This window comes from Piliocolobus tephrosceles, unplaced genomic scaffold (assembly GCF_002776525.5).
Source record: "Piliocolobus tephrosceles isolate RC106 unplaced genomic scaffold, ASM277652v3 unscaffolded_43566, whole genome shotgun sequence".
In the NCBI taxonomy this organism is placed as follows: domain Eukaryota; kingdom Metazoa; phylum Chordata; class Mammalia; order Primates; family Cercopithecidae; genus Piliocolobus; species Piliocolobus tephrosceles.
The window spans coordinates 14,981-31,291 of record NW_022328272.1 but is presented as its reverse complement, the minus strand read 5'-3'; the positions used below and the strand labels follow the sequence as shown (position 1 = coordinate 31,291).

Here is a 16,311-nt window from a genome sequence, read left to right as displayed (position 1 = left end):
CACACTCACGCACACTCACACACACGCACACACTCACGCACACTCACGCACATACTCACACACACACGCACACACACACTCACACACATACAGCCTTGGGGAAGGGACATGAAGTTTTCAGCATTAAGCATCAGACCCAAATTTTCTTTTCATGTTTTAACGTCTCTGAAATCAGCTTCTTAGCATCTTTTGGCAAGTCATAGTTTACTTGGCAGAACTGTTTACTTTCCTAGCAGTTTGTAAAATAATGGTACGTCTTATAATTGATGGCATTTTGGATCTGATGAAATACAACAGTAGGTGTTGAATAAATATTTGTCAAAGGCACGATTGCATGAATAAATAACTAAATGAAGGCAGAGGCGTGGAGGGCTCTGGTAGAGCGGAGGGGATGGGAAGCTGGCGTATGTAAGCCCACGGAAGCAGGGTGTACTCACCGGAGACCCCTTTGAGCCTTTCTGTCCCAGGGGGCCCTGTAGGGTACAGAAAGGAAGAGCTGAGGTCCTGGCTGGCCCGCCATAGTGACCTCATCCCACAAAAGATTCGCTTCATACTCACCGCCACACCTGGAGGACCAGGGTGGCCCAGAGAGCCAATGGGACCAGGGGGGCCCTAGGGAAAGGACATCAGGGTCAGAATTGGTGGGGTACACCCTACTGCCCTGACAGATCGCCAGACAAGCCTTCAGTCCCACCAAAGGAAGACCCGGAACCCTAGACAAGCCTCCAATTCCCCCACAGAGAGACCCCAAACCTCAGACACAGCCTCCAACTTGCCAGTTCTGAGATAGAGCCCCCTATTTTCCCTAGACACACCCTCACTAATCCAGACCCATGTTTCTTAGACCCCACACCCACAGTCTCTCAACCCATCCCCTCCTTCAAACATATTCTTCCCACTGAGGTCAGGACACTCACAGGATCTCCCTTGGGACCAGGGGGTCCCTGCACACCTGGCAACCCCTGATCTCCTTTCTCACCGGCTTCCCCCGGGGGGCCAATGAGACCGATCAATCCAATGTGGCCCTGGAGGACAAAAGAGGCATAGACAGGGGAGGACATGGGACTATTCAGGGAGGTTTTTCTCCTGGAGCCTTAGGGTGATGAGTTTGGGAGCGGAAGATGTGCCAATCTCCCAGCCCCCTGGCCAGGGACAGAGGGAAAGAGGGGAGGAGATGGGGAAGAAAATAATGGAATGATGTCCTTACCTTTTCCCCCTTGGGGCCAGCATCTCCCTTCAGCCCTGGGAGGCCAGAGGGCCCCTGGGAGAAGAGCAAGGGTCAGTCAGGGATTCTCAAATGTGAACTCTCGAGGTCTGTGTGGGTGGTTGGGGGATGGTCAAATGGGAAATTATGCAGATTTCAAACGGGAATTACCAGGGATGGGGGTCAAGGGATGGTCAGTGTAGGCCACCAAGGTGGAATGATGAGAGCTAATGAGGGGTTGATTGGAGGATGGACAACGTGAGTGGTCAGTGGCCAAGGTCAGCCTGGGTGATCAGTGTAGACCATCAAAGTGGAGGGTCAGAGCAGAGGGTTAGTAGAGGTGGGCAGTGTAGACCATCAAGGTGGAAGATTAGGGCAGAGGGTTATAGAGATGGGCAGTGTAGACCATCAAGGTGGAAGGTTAGGGCAGAGGGTTATAGAGATGGGCAGTGTAGATCATCAAGGTGGAAGGTCAGATCAGATGGTTAGTAGAGACGAGCAGTGTGGACACTCAGATGGACGGTCAGTGAGGGTCATCCTGCACCGATGCTCACTAGGTGGTCACTAGGTGCCCAGAGTGGTCCTCAGAGCCAGGGCCTCAGGGATGAACAAGTCTCTTACCAGGGGGCCGGGAGGGCCCATCTGTCCAGGGGCTCCCAGGAGGCCTGGTTCACCCTGAGGATGGAATAGAACATGGGGTGGGCTGCACCCTGTCAGAACCCAGTGTGGACCCCCCACCATGCACCAGGGGCAGCCCCTCCAAATGGTGATGGGATCACAAGCTGGGAGCAGGCAGAAAGGGGCTGGACACACCCTGTCGCGCCCCTGCCCCGCTCCACTCACCACAGGGCCGGGGATCCCTCGAAGACCCTCAGGCCCCACACGTCCAGGGGGCCCTCGAGCCCCCATTGGACCCGTCCTCCCTGGGGGCCCGTCAGGACCTGGTTCCCCCTGAAATGGACACAGGCAAGGGAGTGGGCCAGAGTCAGGGGGTTCCTGCCTCCTGCCAAGAAGCATCTGGGATCTGGAGGGAGTGGGTGCCTGGGGTGGTCACAGGTCCACCTTCTCCTGATGGCCCCACTGTTGGCCTAGAGTAGTGCAGGGACCCTTCCCCTTGTCAGGGGACTCACCTTGGCACCTTTCTCCCCTTCTCTGCCTTCTCGACCCATGGGGCCTGAAGGACCCTGAGAAGGGAAAGACAATGAGCGGGGTCTAGGGGCTGACTCAGGGTCTGAGGGGTGAGTGGGGGGCTATAGGTGAGTGGGGGTCTGTAAGGTGAGTGGGGTCTGAGGGGTGAGTGGGTCTGTGGGGTGAATGAGGTCTGGGTGAGTGGGGTCTGTGGGTGAGTGGGGGCTGTGGGGTGAGTGAGGACTGTGGGGTGAGTGGGGTCTGTGGGGTGAGGACTGTGGGGGGGGTGGGGGGGGGCTGTGGGGGAGTGGGGGCTGTGGAGTGAGTGGAGTCTGTGGGGTGAATTGGGGGCTGTGGGTGAGTTGGGGGCTGTGGGATCAATGGGGTCTGTAAGGTGAGTGGGGACTGTAGGTAAGCCGAGGATTCAGGAGGTGGCTTATCACTCACCCTCTTGCCAGGGGGCCCGGGGGCGCCAGGTTCCCCAGAAGCTCCAGGCGGACCCTGAAGGAGACAAGGACACCACTTTTGGTCTCAGCTAACGTTTGAGCCTGACTGTTTTAGGACGCCTAGGACCAGAGGACAGCCTTCCCCAAGCATCACCCGAGCAGCAGGCACTCCCACCTCCCACCTACTGCCTCAAGCTGCTCACATTCCTGGGGGTCCCCAGAGAGATGAAGTGGGAGCACCTGCAGGGACCTTGGGTACCCCACTAGCTCACTCCCCTGCCCCCCAATTCACTCACTCATTAGCTCCCCAACCCCCACTCTCAGCACCACACCCTCTGTTTTCCCACTCACCGGTCCCCCAACATCACCAGGGTCTCCCTTCTCCCCTGGGGAACCATCTATGCCCTGCATAGGGGGAAGACAGAGTTGTGAGGGGTGATGAGGGTACGTGAGAAATGGGGTGGGCTGGGGGGCAAAAGAAGGTTATTGGTTCCACTGTCAGGGTCCAGGTCTGTGGGGGTGGGGAAACGGGGACAGAATTAGGAAATATGCCAGGATTGGGGAGGGGGTCACACTCACTGAAACTCCAGGGTCTCCTGGGGGCCCTAGATCTCCGGGGAGCCCCGTGGGGCCCTGGAACACAGAATGATTAATAATCACATCTCTGAATTGTGGAGCAATCATGCATTTATGGAACAGATCAACTGTATCCAGGAACAATTTGGTTTCTGGGGACACATTAGTGAACAAAACATAAAATCCTGGCTTGGTAGAGCGAACATTCTCGTGTTTCATGAGTGCAGGCACTGAGCTAGGAATGCTGCATGCATGATCTCACTGCAGCCTCCTCACAGCCTCCCAGCTCGGGTCTCACAGAGAAAACTGGCCATTAATTTGTCTATTCATTCATTCATCCAACCATTCATCCATCCATCCATCCATCCATCCATCCATCCATCCATCCATCCATCCATCCATCCATCCATCCATCCATCCATCCATCCATTCATCCATCCATCCATCCATCCATCCATCCATCCATCCATCCATCCATTCATCTATCCATCCATCCATTCATCCATCCATCTATCCATCCGTCCATCCATCCATCCATCCATCCATCCATCCATCCATCCATTCACACACTCAGAGAAGAAACACTCCAAACAATGCGATTCAAGTCAAGGTCCCACAGATGCTAAACCCCTTCCTGACCTCCACCCACCCCAAACCCTACTGTGGTGGAGGAAGGGCCTCAACCTTCGCCTCAAGGCCAAATCCCACATCCACCCCAAATCTGACCCAATTCAACCTTAACCTTTACAACAACGTTAGAATGATCCGCTGTGAAATCAACTTTCATGCCATTCAATGATGTATAACCACTGTACGTTTATGTTTCATTCACATATTTATTCACTAATTCACTCATCCATCCATCCATCCATTCATTCACTCATCTCTTCAGTCATTTTGTTCACCTATGGATCTATCCATTCATTCATATTCATCTCTTCAGTCATTTGTTCACTTGTGGATCTATCCATTCATTCATGCATCCATTCACTCATTCACTTACTCGTTTGTCCATTTGGTCACTCATTCATTCATCCATTCATTCACATTCATGCATCTATTAATTTACTTATTCATCCATTAATTTACTCATTCATGCATTCATTCACTCATTTATTCGTACACATGTATTCATTCACATATTCATATGTCCACTGATTTATTCATTTTTCCATTAATTAAATTCACTCATCCACCCATTCATTCACTCGTTCATCCATTCATTCACGCATTTGTTTATCCATTTATTCACTCACGTATTCATCCATCCACTGAGTTATTCACTTGTCCATTCATTAATTCACTCATTCATCCATTCATCCACTCATTCATTCATCCATCCATCCACCCGTTAATTCATTCATCCATGTTCTGGGGGTTGCTCATGAGATCAGTAAATTAGAGGATGCAATCCCTGGCTAGAAGTTTGGGAGAGCTTCGGCCGGGTGTGGTAGCTCACGCCTGTAATCCCAGCACTTTGGGAGGCCGAGGCAGGCAGATCACGAGGTCAGGAGATTGAGACTATCCTGGCCAACATGGCGAAAATCCGTCTTTACTAAAAATACAAAAATTAGGCGGGTGTGGTGGTGCGTGCCTGTAGTCCCAGCTACTCGGGAGGCTGAGGCAGAAGAATCACTTGAACCCGGAAGGCAGAGGGTGCAGTGAGCTGAGATCATGCCACTGCACTCCAGCCTGGTGACAGAGCAAGACTCCATCTCAAAAAAAAGTTTGGGAGGACTTCAAGTACACTCAAAGTGCCCCCTCCCATGTCTGCCCCCACTTCCCCCCAGGACTCACCACGTTCCCTTTGGCTCCATCCTCTCCAGGGGGACCTTTCTTGCCTGGGGGTCCAGCAGCTCCAGATGGGCCTGAGTCCCCCTTTTCACCAGTGTCTCCCTTGGGCCCCTTTACAGAAGAGGGCAGAGGTCAGAGTGGTCTGGACTCTCCAGGCATCAAGGATTGGCATACTTGGATTCAGGCATTGGGGTGGTCTGGGACTTTTCTGGGGTCAGGGTTCAGAGTAGCCTAGGTTGTCCAAGGGTCAAAGGTCAGAAGGAGCTGGGACTTATGACAGTGAAAGATCTGGACGGTCTAGGTGCCCACTGGTCACGTGCAAGGTCGGCCTAGCCCATGTGCTGCTCTTGAGCGAATTAGAAGAGGGGCTCCCTGTGGGCAACTCATCCCCAAGTCAGGACTCATGACTCAGATTTGAGCCCTCACCTATCTCCTGGGCCATGCAGTCTTGTGTAGTGTGCAACCTACAGAACTGTACATAGCAGCCCTATCTGAGACCTTCCAAGTGTCCTTCCTCAAGGTAATCAGGGATGGCCACAGGACCGGGGTAAGTGGATGGCCTTGGACTGCCCAGAGGTCAAAGTGGCCCAAGATGCCCAGGGGTCAGGGGTTCCCTGAGTTGGGTGCAGGGACCACATCACACAGTCACTCACCGGGATGCCTGGGGCTCCCGGAGGCCCTGGGTCTCCAGCCTCCCCTGGCTCACCCTGCAGGAGGCAAAGTGAGAGTGGGGAAAGGTCCAATCCTAGCAGACAAGGAGGGGCTCCCCAGAATGTCCCTGCCCAATAGGACTAGATTTCTCTCTTCCCCCCGTGCAGCCCCTGCCTTCCCTCACTCACCTTCTCACCTACAGCGCCTGGCTGACCAACTCCTCCGGGCAGTCCTGGAGTGCCCTGGAGAGACAGCAAGAGGTAGGAGTGGGACAGTGGAATCCCAACATCCTCTTCTTAGGAAATGGGTGTCCCCATTTCTGAGCCATGCTGGCCCCCCAAGAGTTCTCACCTCTGATCCACTGGGACCTTGGGGACCCCGAGGACCTGGAGCTCCATGGGGACCCTGTGGAAGGTCAGCATTAGTATCCAGTGACCATAGAGCCCATCCCGCCCAAAAGGCCACAGTGACCACAGATACCACTCTCGATGCTGGTGACCCTCAGGGCCCTTAAAATGACAATGTCCCTCAAATGAATCTAATGCCTGCCCCCACCCTATAAAGCCACCACCCTCCCGCTCCCACCTTCCTCTGGGAGCGCATACCATGGACCCGACGTCTCCGACCTCCCCTTTCTCTCCGGGAGGGCCTGGCAGCCCCTGTGGTACAAAGAACCAAGATTGGGGCACCAGGTAGGCAGAACCAGAGGTGCCACCCCCAAACCCAGATACCCACCTGTAGTCCAGGAGGGCCAATCACCCCCACAAAGCCTCTGACTCCATCATCTCCTTTCTGCCCAAAGAGGCCTGGGGGTCCCCGGCGCCCCTGAGCCCCGTCTGCTCCCTGACGGAGAATACAAACCCGGGCACATTTAAGGTCTGGGTCAGGGATTAGGGCAGATTGAGTCTCAAGGGTCAAGACTGAGGTTAAGGGTTGGAGTCAGGATTCAGATTAAGTTTAGGGAGGGTCAGGGTTGAGTTGGAATTGGGGTCCAGGTTAAGGAACAGGGCTTGGGAATGAAGTCAAGGGTTGAGTCAAAGTGTTAAACAGTGAGTCAGATTTGCCGTTGAGGTTCAGGTCATGGGCAGGGTTCATATGGGGTTCAGATGGAATTTAGGGTTGGGTTTGAGGTTGGAGCCAGGGTCGTATTCAAAGTTTGAGTTCAGGTCTGGGGTCAGTATTGGAAGAGTGGGTCAGAGTTGGGGTTAAGGATAGGGCCATATGTTCCTATTGTATGGTAATAAATAAACACAAAAGGACAGGTCTGGGTCAGGGCTTGGTTAAGAGATTGGAAGATAAGGCTTTTGTTTGGTTGGTCATTTTTGTTTGTTTGTTTTTGTTTGTTCTGCCTTGCTTTGCTTTGTTTTGTTTTGAGGAGTCTCACTCTGTCACCCAGGCTGGAGTGCAGTGGCGAGATCTCTGCTCACTGCAACCTCTGCCTCCCTGGTTCAAGCAATTCTCCTGCTTCAGGCTCCTGAGTAGCTGGGATTACAACCGGGTGCCACCGTGCCTGGCTTTCTCTCTCTCTCTCTCTCTCTTTTTTTCTTTTCCTTTTTTGAGACGGAGTCTCCCTCTGTCACACAGGCTGGAGTGCAGTGGTGCCATCTTGACTCACTGCAACCTCTACCTCCGGGGTTCAAGCAATTCTCCTGGCACAGTCTCCCAAGTAGCTGGGATCACAGGGGCCCGCCACCATGCCCGGGTAAGTTTTTTTGTATTTTTAGTAGAGATGGGGTTTCATCGTTTTGGCCAGGATGATCTTGAACTTCTGACCTCAGGTGATCCACCTGCCTTGGCCTCCCAAAGTACTGGGATTACAGGCATGAGTCACCGTGTCTGGCTGAAGATAAGGTTTGAGTAGGACTGAGGTTAAGGTCATGAGCAGAGTTGAGACTGGGGCTGAAATGGGGTTCAGAGCTGGGTTTAGGATGGAATTTAGTTCAATTTTAGGGCTGAGTATATATTGAACATCGATATAGAGGGGCAGATCAAGGTTGAGGATGAGGATTGAACCAGATTCTGGGGTTGAGTCCATATTGGGTGTTGGTATTGAGGGGAAGACATGGTTGGGCAGGGATTGAATCAAATTCTGAGGTTGAGTTTACATTGGGTGTTGTCACTGAGGGGAAGACATGGCTGGGTTGGGATTAGGCCAGATTCTGGGGTTGAGTTCACATTGGGTGTTGGCATTGAGAGGAAGACATTGTTGGGTTGGAACTGACTCTGATTCTGGGGTCAAGTTCATATTGGGTGCTGGTATTGAGGGGAAGACATGGTTGGGTTGAGATTTACTCAGATTCTGGGGGTGAGTACGTATTGGGTGTTGGCATTGAGGGGAAGACATGGTTGGAGTTGGGATTGAGCCAAATTCTGGGGGTGAGTTCATATTGGGTGTTAGTATTGAGGGAAAGACATGGTTGGGTTGGGATTGGGCCAGATTCTGGGGTTGAGTTCACATTGACTGTTGACACTGAGGGGAAGACGTGGTTGGGTTGAGATTGTGCCAAATTCTGGGGTTAAGTTCACATTGGGTGTCGGTATTGAGAAGAAGACATGGTTGGGTTGGGGTTGACTCCGAATCTGGGGTTGGGTTCATACTGGGTGTTGATATTGAGGGGAAGACATGGTTGGGTTGAGATTGAATAAGATTCTGAGGGTGAGTTCATACAGAGTGTTGGTATTGAAGGGATGACATGGTTGGATTAGGATTGACTCCGATTCTTGGATTGAGTTCACATTGGGTGTCAGTACTGAGGGAGGACCAGGGTTGGGTTTGAGGTTTGGATTGAGTCAGTGTGCTTCCACTGTCATTTGCTCCCACTATCCCTCCCATCAAGGATCCAGAGAAGGACTGCAAAGCTGGGGGCACTCACCGGGGGACCTGGGTGTCCTGCAGGACCCCGTATCCCTGGTTGTCCAGGTGGGCCCTGGGAGAACGGGAAACGGAATCAAAAAATTCCCTCAGGTTTAAGATTAGAGAGGGCACTGGAGCTATCAATCACTGCCTCCCAACCCACATTCCCTACCAGGGAGCAACAGCTACATCCCCCCAAATCCTGTCTTCTCAGCCACCGACTGACGGGATCAGACAAACATCTGTCCTAAGCCAAGCCCTGGCCATCAGGACCTTTCCTCACAAGTTCCACCAAGACCCAGGGACGAAGCTGGCTCAATGATACAAGACACTGGGTCTGATGTTTGCGGGGTATCAGATGTTAGTTGGGTATCAGATGCCTCAGTGCCTGCCATGCAGAGTCACGGGCAGAGGGAAGGACATGTCACTAAGAATGGAGAAGGAGGTTACCCGCACCCCAGTGCCTTTCCAGTTCTTTGGGAGCCCCAGCTATCCCTATCCTCTCCGCATTTGGGTTCTGTGGACCCATTGCGCCAGGCAGCTCAAGTACCTTCTGTTGCATGTAGGTATCAAGATGGTACCCTAGAAGGCAGAAAACTCCATGGCCTCTCCTACCCCATGAAGAATGATCTCTACATCCCTGGCCTCCTCTCTCTTCTGCTACCCACCCCACCCCGCCTCACTGCGGATCTCCACTCACCGCATCTCCTTTATCGCCTTTACTCCCCTTGTGTCCAGGGGCACCCACATCTCCCTGCAGAGGAAATGGGATGAAGACCCAGCTTCCATTCACCCCCATCCTCCCCTGGACCCTTCCTCTCTGTGAACTCCTCACCTTGTCCCCTTCCTCGCCAGAAGGCCCAGCAGCTCCAGGGGGTCCCAGAGGCCCCAGGGGCCCTGGGATCCCATCTTTGCCGGTGGGGCCAGGGGGACCACGTTCTCCCTGTTGTGGGAAATGGAAAGGGGGATGTCAGAGCAAGAATGTCCTGCAGGAGCCATGTCCTGGGGTGTGGCAGGGCCAGACCCTGAGGAGGCCCTAAGAATGGGATGGGCAAGTCACTTACCGGGGACCCCTTCTCGCCTGCAGGGCCAACAGGGCCTTGGCTGCCACTTTGGCCAGGAAGTCCAATGCCTCCTGCTGGGCCCACAGGACCCCGCTCACCAGGGGATCCCTGAAAACAGGGAGACGAATCAGGAATAATACCAGTAGTAGCTCTCCTTTACGGAGGATTTTCAAGCCACTAGGCACTGAGTTCTGTGGTTACCAGGATTATATCTAACCTGTTCCCTTCCTGCAGCGGCCAGAGGGTGCCTGTGAGCACTTGAGGGGCTGGGCACATTCCTCCCCTGCTCAAGAACCCTCCATGGCTCCCATCTCACTTAGAACAAAAGCCAAAGTCCTCCTGGTGGGGTATATATATATACATTTGTAGAGACAGGGCCTGGCTATGTTGCCCAGGTTGGTCTCAAACTCCTGGGCTCAAGCAATCCTCCAGCCTCAGCCTCCCAGAGACCTAGGATGACAGGCATGAGCCACCACACCTGGCCCAAGAAAAGGGGTTTTTATATGTTGGTGGCCAACACACAGGTAAGTATTTGTTGGATAAATGATCTCAAGGAGGTTTGTGATCATACATGAGATGAGGCTTCTCATCATGGCTATTTTACAGACAAGGAAACTGAGGCTTGCCAAGGAATACAACAGCCCAGCCAGTGAGCAACAGAACTGACGTTGGCCCACTGCAACCTCCACCTCCCAGGTTCAAGTGATTCTCCTGCCTCAGCCTCTAGAGTACCTGGGATTACAGGCATTCACCGCCATGCCTGGCTGATTTTTGTATTTTTAGTAGAGACAGGGTTTCACCGTGTTGGTCAGGTTGATCTCGAACTCCTGGCCTCAAGGGATTCGCCTGCCTTGGCCTCCATCATGGGTTTTATCATGACAATGTCAAGCTTCCAAGACACCTTGAGTTCCCTCCACCCTGCCCCCACCCAGCACAGGGGGTTATACTTACATTGGCCCCCACAGGCCCCGGGGGGCCCTTATCACCCTTCAAGCCAGTAGGTCCCTGAAGTAGGAGATAATTCACAGTCAAGAGACTCCCAAGGGTGTCCCCAAGTCCTGTCTTCCTCTGTGGGGAGCTCACAGTCCCCACCTCTCTCCTGGGACTGGACACTGAGCTTTGAGGGATCAGCCTTCTCCAGTTCCCTCCAGCATTTTTTTGCTTTCATCACTTCCCACACCCCAAATGCCATTCCCCCATCCCTCCCCCGACCCCCCCATCCTTTCCTTCTCTAAGGGACATGCAGGAGGGTCTCCAAAGATACTCACCGGGTCCCCAGGGCCCCCCTTGGGGCCGGGAAAGCCCCTGAGTCCAGCTGGCCCTTCCTTCCCAAGGGGTCCTGGTGGTCCCAGCTCCCCCTGCAGGAGTGCAGAGGAGGGAAGTCAAGCTCCAGGGAGGGGATGTCTCCGTCCAGTCTGTGACTCAGGGCCCCTCCCCCATGAGACTGATTCCGAGCCTTTGGTTGATCTTGGATGTTCAACCAAGACCTCTAATGGACAGTGTCTCACCTTCGCCCCCTCTCTGCCTTCCAGGCCAGGAAGACCTTGTTCACCAGGAGGTCCAGGGGGGCCTGGAGGCCCCCTTTCACCCAGAGGTCCCACTTCTCCTGTCTTTCCCTGGTGAGGAAGAAGGTTCCTCTTGAGTTGGGGTGGCCCAGGGGAGTCGCTTAGGAGTCCAGCCTTCCCCTAAGTATCCCCCAACTGGTACAAAACAAGGGAGGTTTATGGAGTCCATTCTGACCTGAGGGCCTAAGACACCAGCTGGTCCAGGCGGGCCTGTCTGACCTTGGAAACCCTAGAGAGAAAAATTAAATGGGGGTGGGGGGTGTTACATGGGGGAAGGGATGGGGGACGGGGAGACAGGGAAGACCTGATAGGATCAGCAATCTGGCCACTGGTGCGGTGGCTCACGCCTGTAATCACAGCACTTTGGGAGGCAGAGACGGGTGGGTCACTCGAAGCCAAGAGTTTGAGACCAGCCTGGCCAATATGATGAAGCCCCGTCTCTACTAAAAATACAAAAATTAGCCAGGCACGGTGGCACGCGCCTGTAGTCCCACTCAGGAGGCTGAGGCAGGAGAATTGCTTGAACTCGGGAGGCAAAGGTTGCAGTGAGCCAAGATCGCCCCACTGCACTCTAGCCTGGGTGACAGAGTGAGACTGTGTCTCAAAAACAAAACAAAACAAAAAAACAAAACACACACACACACACACACACACACAAGAAAAAAGGATCAGGAATCAAAGGTTGAGGGGTTACTCACCAATTCTCCTCTCTGTCCAGGGTGCCCTGGTCGCCCATCTTTACCTTGGTGACCCTGCGGATGAGGTGGGAAAGAGTTGGGGCACAGATACAGGGCTTCATCCCTTCCCATATCCTCCACCCACCCAACCCCCAATGAGGGTGACCTCACTCACAGGGGGGCCCTTTGGCCCAGGGAATCCTGGAGGGCCTTGCAGACCAGGGAGGCCCTGAAATGGAACCGGAAGTCATTGTCTCATCCTTCCTCCCTCTTTGCCCACTCCCTGAGCCCCACATAATGACAACAGGATCTAGCACACATTGAGTGCTTATTGCATGCCAGGCACGGGCAGGGCATTCTCCGCACAGTCAGTCATTTTATTCACCACTGCGGCTGGGAGACTGAGGTTACTCCCATTTTACAGAGGAGAAAACTAAGGCACAGAGAGGTTAAGTGACTTGCCCAAGGTCACACAGTAGGTGAATGGCAGAGCCAGCACTTGAACTCATGGCTCTCTGACTTCAGAGGCTGTGCTCCTTTTTTTCTTTTCTTAAAGATGGAGTCTTGCTCTGTCACCCAAGCTGGAGTGCAGTGGTGTGATTAGATCACAGCAGCTTCCAACTCCTGGGCTCAAGCAATCCTCTCATCTCAGCCTCCAGAGTAGCTGGGACTACAGGCGTGCACCACCATACCCAATTAAACTGTGCTCTTACTACTGCATGATAATGTCTCTTCATGTCTTGGGCTTGTCCTCCACTCAGAATCTCTCTCTCTGACACACATACACATGCACATTCACACACACACACACACACACTCTCACCTTTTCTCCAGGGATCCCGGGGGCCCCGTCCTGGCCCACATCGCCCTAGGACAGAGTGAATGAGACTCAGGCCCCAGAACAAACTCAACTGGGAAGAACTGGGAGGGACTGGCTGAGCCTGAGGCATGGGGGGCCTTGACTGCCCACCCATCCCATACCTTGGGGCCTGGTTGCCCTGTGGCACCCGGTTGCCCCCTCTCTCCACGGGAGCCCTAAACAAAAAAAAGGCAAAGATCAGATATGAGGGGGTGGGGGAGCCTGGGAGATGAGACCAAGTCTTCCAGGTGCCCTCCCCTTGTGACTCCCTCTCCAGGGACATTGATATAACCCAAACCCTTTCCCTGCCCTCTGATGACCTCTCCACCACCTTTCCTTCCCAGCCCTGTCCCCAGGTCCCAGCAGGGTAGGGGGCACTCTCTGTTTTCTTACTGGTGGTCCCCGCTCTCCTTCCAGGCCTGGCTGTCCTGCCTTTCCCTGAAAATAAATTGTAAGAGAGAAAGCAGAAGAGAATTAGGGTGCAAAGGCATGATGCAAACACAAAAAGGCACCCAATCACATACCCAGAAAGCTGTCTGCCACACATTTATTCACAAGCCTTTCAGTCATACACATACACACAAATACAACTTATACTCAAAACCACACAGATCTCAAACACACAATTGTAACTATGATTGCATCTACAGAGTCCAAACGTGCAAGCATCTTTGGCCACAGAGACATGTATTTATCACAGTTGTGCAGTATGCATACATGATTGCATGCAATCATGGCATGCGTTTGGCAATCCACAGCCTGAAGATGACACAAAACTCATCATGCAATGCATCTCTTGCACACATGTATATACACTGTCAACATATGCAGGCCCAGATTCAGCTGAGGACTTTGTCCTGATAAGCACAGCAGTATACATACACTCATGAATATAAATACAATGTTCATTAACACTGTTACAATACACACATAACAACACAAATACAATACATGCCTGTGTACACATCACTCAGTGTGCACGGAAACACACACATGTGTATACACGTCCTTTCATGCATGTGTACAAGCTTCTTGCACACATTCATGCCCACCATCATGCAAAGTGCATGCAGATTCATGCCCTTGTTCACCCAGGCACAGGCCTGCAGGCTGCGGCGTTCAAACCCTGTCTCATTTATATTGAAAGATACACGAGGCCAGGTGCAGTGGCTCACGCCTGTAATCTCAGCACTCTGGGAGGCCGAGGCGGGCGGATCACGAGGTCAGGAGATGGAGACCATCCTGGCTAACACAGTGAAACCCCGTCTCTACTAAAAAATACAAAAAGTTAGCCGGGCGTGGTGGTGGGCGCCTGTAGTCCCAGCTACTTGGTAAGCTAACGCAGGGAATCATTTGAAACAGGGAGGCCGAGATCACATCACTGCACTCTAGCCTGGGCGATAGAGGCAGACTCCATCTCAAAAAAAAAAAAAAAAGAAAAGAAAGATACATGAAACACACATACACATACTTAAAGTCATATTCATGTTAATACCATGTGTAATCACCTACATGTGTCATGCATTGCATACAACAGCATGTGTGCACACAAGTGCTTCCAGGCATAGACACAGACACTCAGGGTCTACCCATCATCAGACACAACCACACATGCTGTTTCCCTCAGACAAGTTCGCGCCTCTCCCTTACCCCTGGTCATGACTCACCGACTTCCCTTTCTCTCCTATGGGTCCCAGGGGCCCGGGAAATCCAATGGATCCCTGAGTGGAGAGAATTAGAAAGAAGACCTGAGGGTGAGGAGTGAGTGGTGGGTGGAACTGGCCCCTCATACCATCCTTTGAGGCATCTCCAGGTCACTGATTCCAGAAGCTTCCTTGGTCTCTACAGACCCAGCCTCCTACAAGGCAGCCCTCTTCTCTCCTCTCACTTCCCCTCCTCCCTTCTCGTTTCACTGCAGCAAAACTGACCTCCTCGATGGTCCTTGGGCACAGCAGTATATTCCTGCCTCAGGGCCTTTGCACTGGCTGCTCTCTTTGGCTGAAACTCCCGTCTCCTAGGTCTCCACAAAGTCAGCCACTCCTGACCATTTAGATCTCATTCAGATGTCACCTCCTTAGAATGCCTTTCTGCCACCATCCTGGCTTCCACACTGCCGAAGTTACCCTCTGTCTGTCACATTGTGCCATTTTGTTTTCCCAAGAACAATTGCATTGAAATGACCCTTATTGACTTACTTATTCAATGACCGTTTTCCCCCACTGTAGCATAGCTCACTGGTCTTATACCCCACTGCCTAGCACACGGTGAATGCTTTTTAATATTTGTTAACTGACTCCAGTCCATGCCGGAGGAACCGTGCCTCCGCCTGGGGGAAGACATCACAGGCTCTGGTATCCTCTCCCACACTCACTGTGCAGACTTGAGTTCAGATCAGAAAAAACAGTCGCCCGAGTTACCCAGTCTGTGGCGGCATCCCACCTCAAAGCCCATTTCAGGCTCCCTCTACTCTCCCTTCCCATCTGGGGTTTCCATGGTCCCTATACTCTTTTTTTGTTTGTTTTGTTTTTAAGAGACAAAGTCTCACTTTGTCACCCAGGCTGGAGCGCAGTGGTGCAATCACAGCTCACTGCAGCTTCAACCTTCTGGGCTCAAGTGATCCTCCCGCCTCAGCCTCCTGAATAGCTGGGACTACAGATGCACGCCACCATGTCCAGCTAATTTAAAAAATAAATTTCTAGTAGATATGGGGTCTCACTATGTTGCCCAGGCTGGTCTTGAACTCCTGACCTCTAGCGATTCTCCTACTTCAGCCTCTGAAAGTGCTGAGAGTACAGGTGTGAGCCACCACACCTGGCCCCGACACTCTTCGAGGGTCCTGAACACATGCACACAAGGACTTTCTAAAACCTTAGTCTGTGCCAGGTACACTGGCTTACATTTGTAATCCCAGCACTCTGGGAAGCCAAGGTAGGAGAATCACTTGAAGCTGCAAGTTTGAGATCAGCCTGGGCAATGTAGTGAGACCCTGTCTCTGTAAAACATTAAAAATTCATCAGGTGATGTGCACCTGTGGTTCCCAGCTACTCAGGAGATTGAGGGAGGAGGACTGCCTGAGTCCAAGAATTGGGGGCTGCAATGAGCTATGATTGCACTATTGCACTCCAGCCTGAATGACAGAGCGACACCCTGTCTGAAAGGAAAGCAAGCAAGCAAGCAAGCAAGAAAGAAAGAAAGAAAGAAAGAGAGGCCGGGTTCGGTGGCTCATGCCTGTAATCCCAGTACTTTGGGAGGCCGAGGTGGGCGGATCACGAAGTCAGGAGATTGAGACCATCCTGGCTAACCCCGTCTCTACTAAAAAATACAAAAAATTAGCCGGGCGTGGTGGTACTTGGGAGGCTGAAGCAGGAGAATGGCATGAACCCAGGAGGCAGAGCTTGCAGTGAGCCAAGATTGCACCACAGCACTCCAGCCTGGGCGACAGAGCGAGACTGCATGGAGAAAGAAAGAAAGAAAGAAAAGAAAGAAAGAAAGA

At 52.7% G+C, this 16,311-nt stretch overlaps 1 protein-coding gene across 1 annotated transcript in view; it reads right to left on the bottom strand.

The window, feature by feature from the left end:
* Positions 1–328: 328 nt before the first annotated feature.
* Positions 329–16,311, bottom strand: part of LOC113224070 (collagen alpha-3(V) chain-like) — a gene marked incomplete at its 3' end in the record, with an annotated part of 30,610 nt that continues 14,627 nt past the window's right edge. The window contains exons 24-53 of the mRNA XM_026453361.1: positions 14,486–14,539; positions 13,212–13,256; positions 12,941–12,994; positions 12,783–12,827; positions 12,135–12,188; positions 11,981–12,034; positions 11,458–11,511; positions 11,226–11,333; positions 10,986–11,075; positions 10,669–10,722; positions 9,718–9,825; positions 9,489–9,596; positions 9,354–9,407; positions 8,673–8,726; positions 6,535–6,642; positions 6,405–6,458; positions 6,151–6,204; positions 5,988–6,041; positions 5,802–5,855; positions 5,152–5,259; positions 3,358–3,411; positions 3,130–3,183; positions 2,780–2,833; positions 2,335–2,388; positions 2,048–2,155; positions 1,826–1,879; positions 1,208–1,261; positions 918–1,025; positions 559–612; positions 329–473 (exon numbers count right to left, since the gene is read on the bottom strand). Of these exons, the coding sequence (XP_026309146.1) occupies positions 329–473; positions 559–612; positions 918–1,025; positions 1,208–1,261; positions 1,826–1,879; positions 2,048–2,155; positions 2,335–2,388; positions 2,780–2,833; positions 3,130–3,183; positions 3,358–3,411; positions 5,152–5,259; positions 5,802–5,855; positions 5,988–6,041; positions 6,151–6,204; positions 6,405–6,458; positions 6,535–6,642; positions 8,673–8,726; positions 9,354–9,407; positions 9,489–9,596; positions 9,718–9,825; positions 10,669–10,722; positions 10,986–11,075; positions 11,226–11,333; positions 11,458–11,511; positions 11,981–12,034; positions 12,135–12,188; positions 12,783–12,827; positions 12,941–12,994; positions 13,212–13,256; positions 14,486–14,539 (2,107 nt within the window). The remainder of the gene's footprint in view (positions 474–558; positions 613–917; positions 1,026–1,207; positions 1,262–1,825; positions 1,880–2,047; positions 2,156–2,334; positions 2,389–2,779; positions 2,834–3,129; positions 3,184–3,357; positions 3,412–5,151; positions 5,260–5,801; positions 5,856–5,987; positions 6,042–6,150; positions 6,205–6,404; positions 6,459–6,534; positions 6,643–8,672; positions 8,727–9,353; positions 9,408–9,488; positions 9,597–9,717; positions 9,826–10,668; positions 10,723–10,985; positions 11,076–11,225; positions 11,334–11,457; positions 11,512–11,980; positions 12,035–12,134; positions 12,189–12,782; positions 12,828–12,940; positions 12,995–13,211; positions 13,257–14,485; positions 14,540–16,311) is intronic.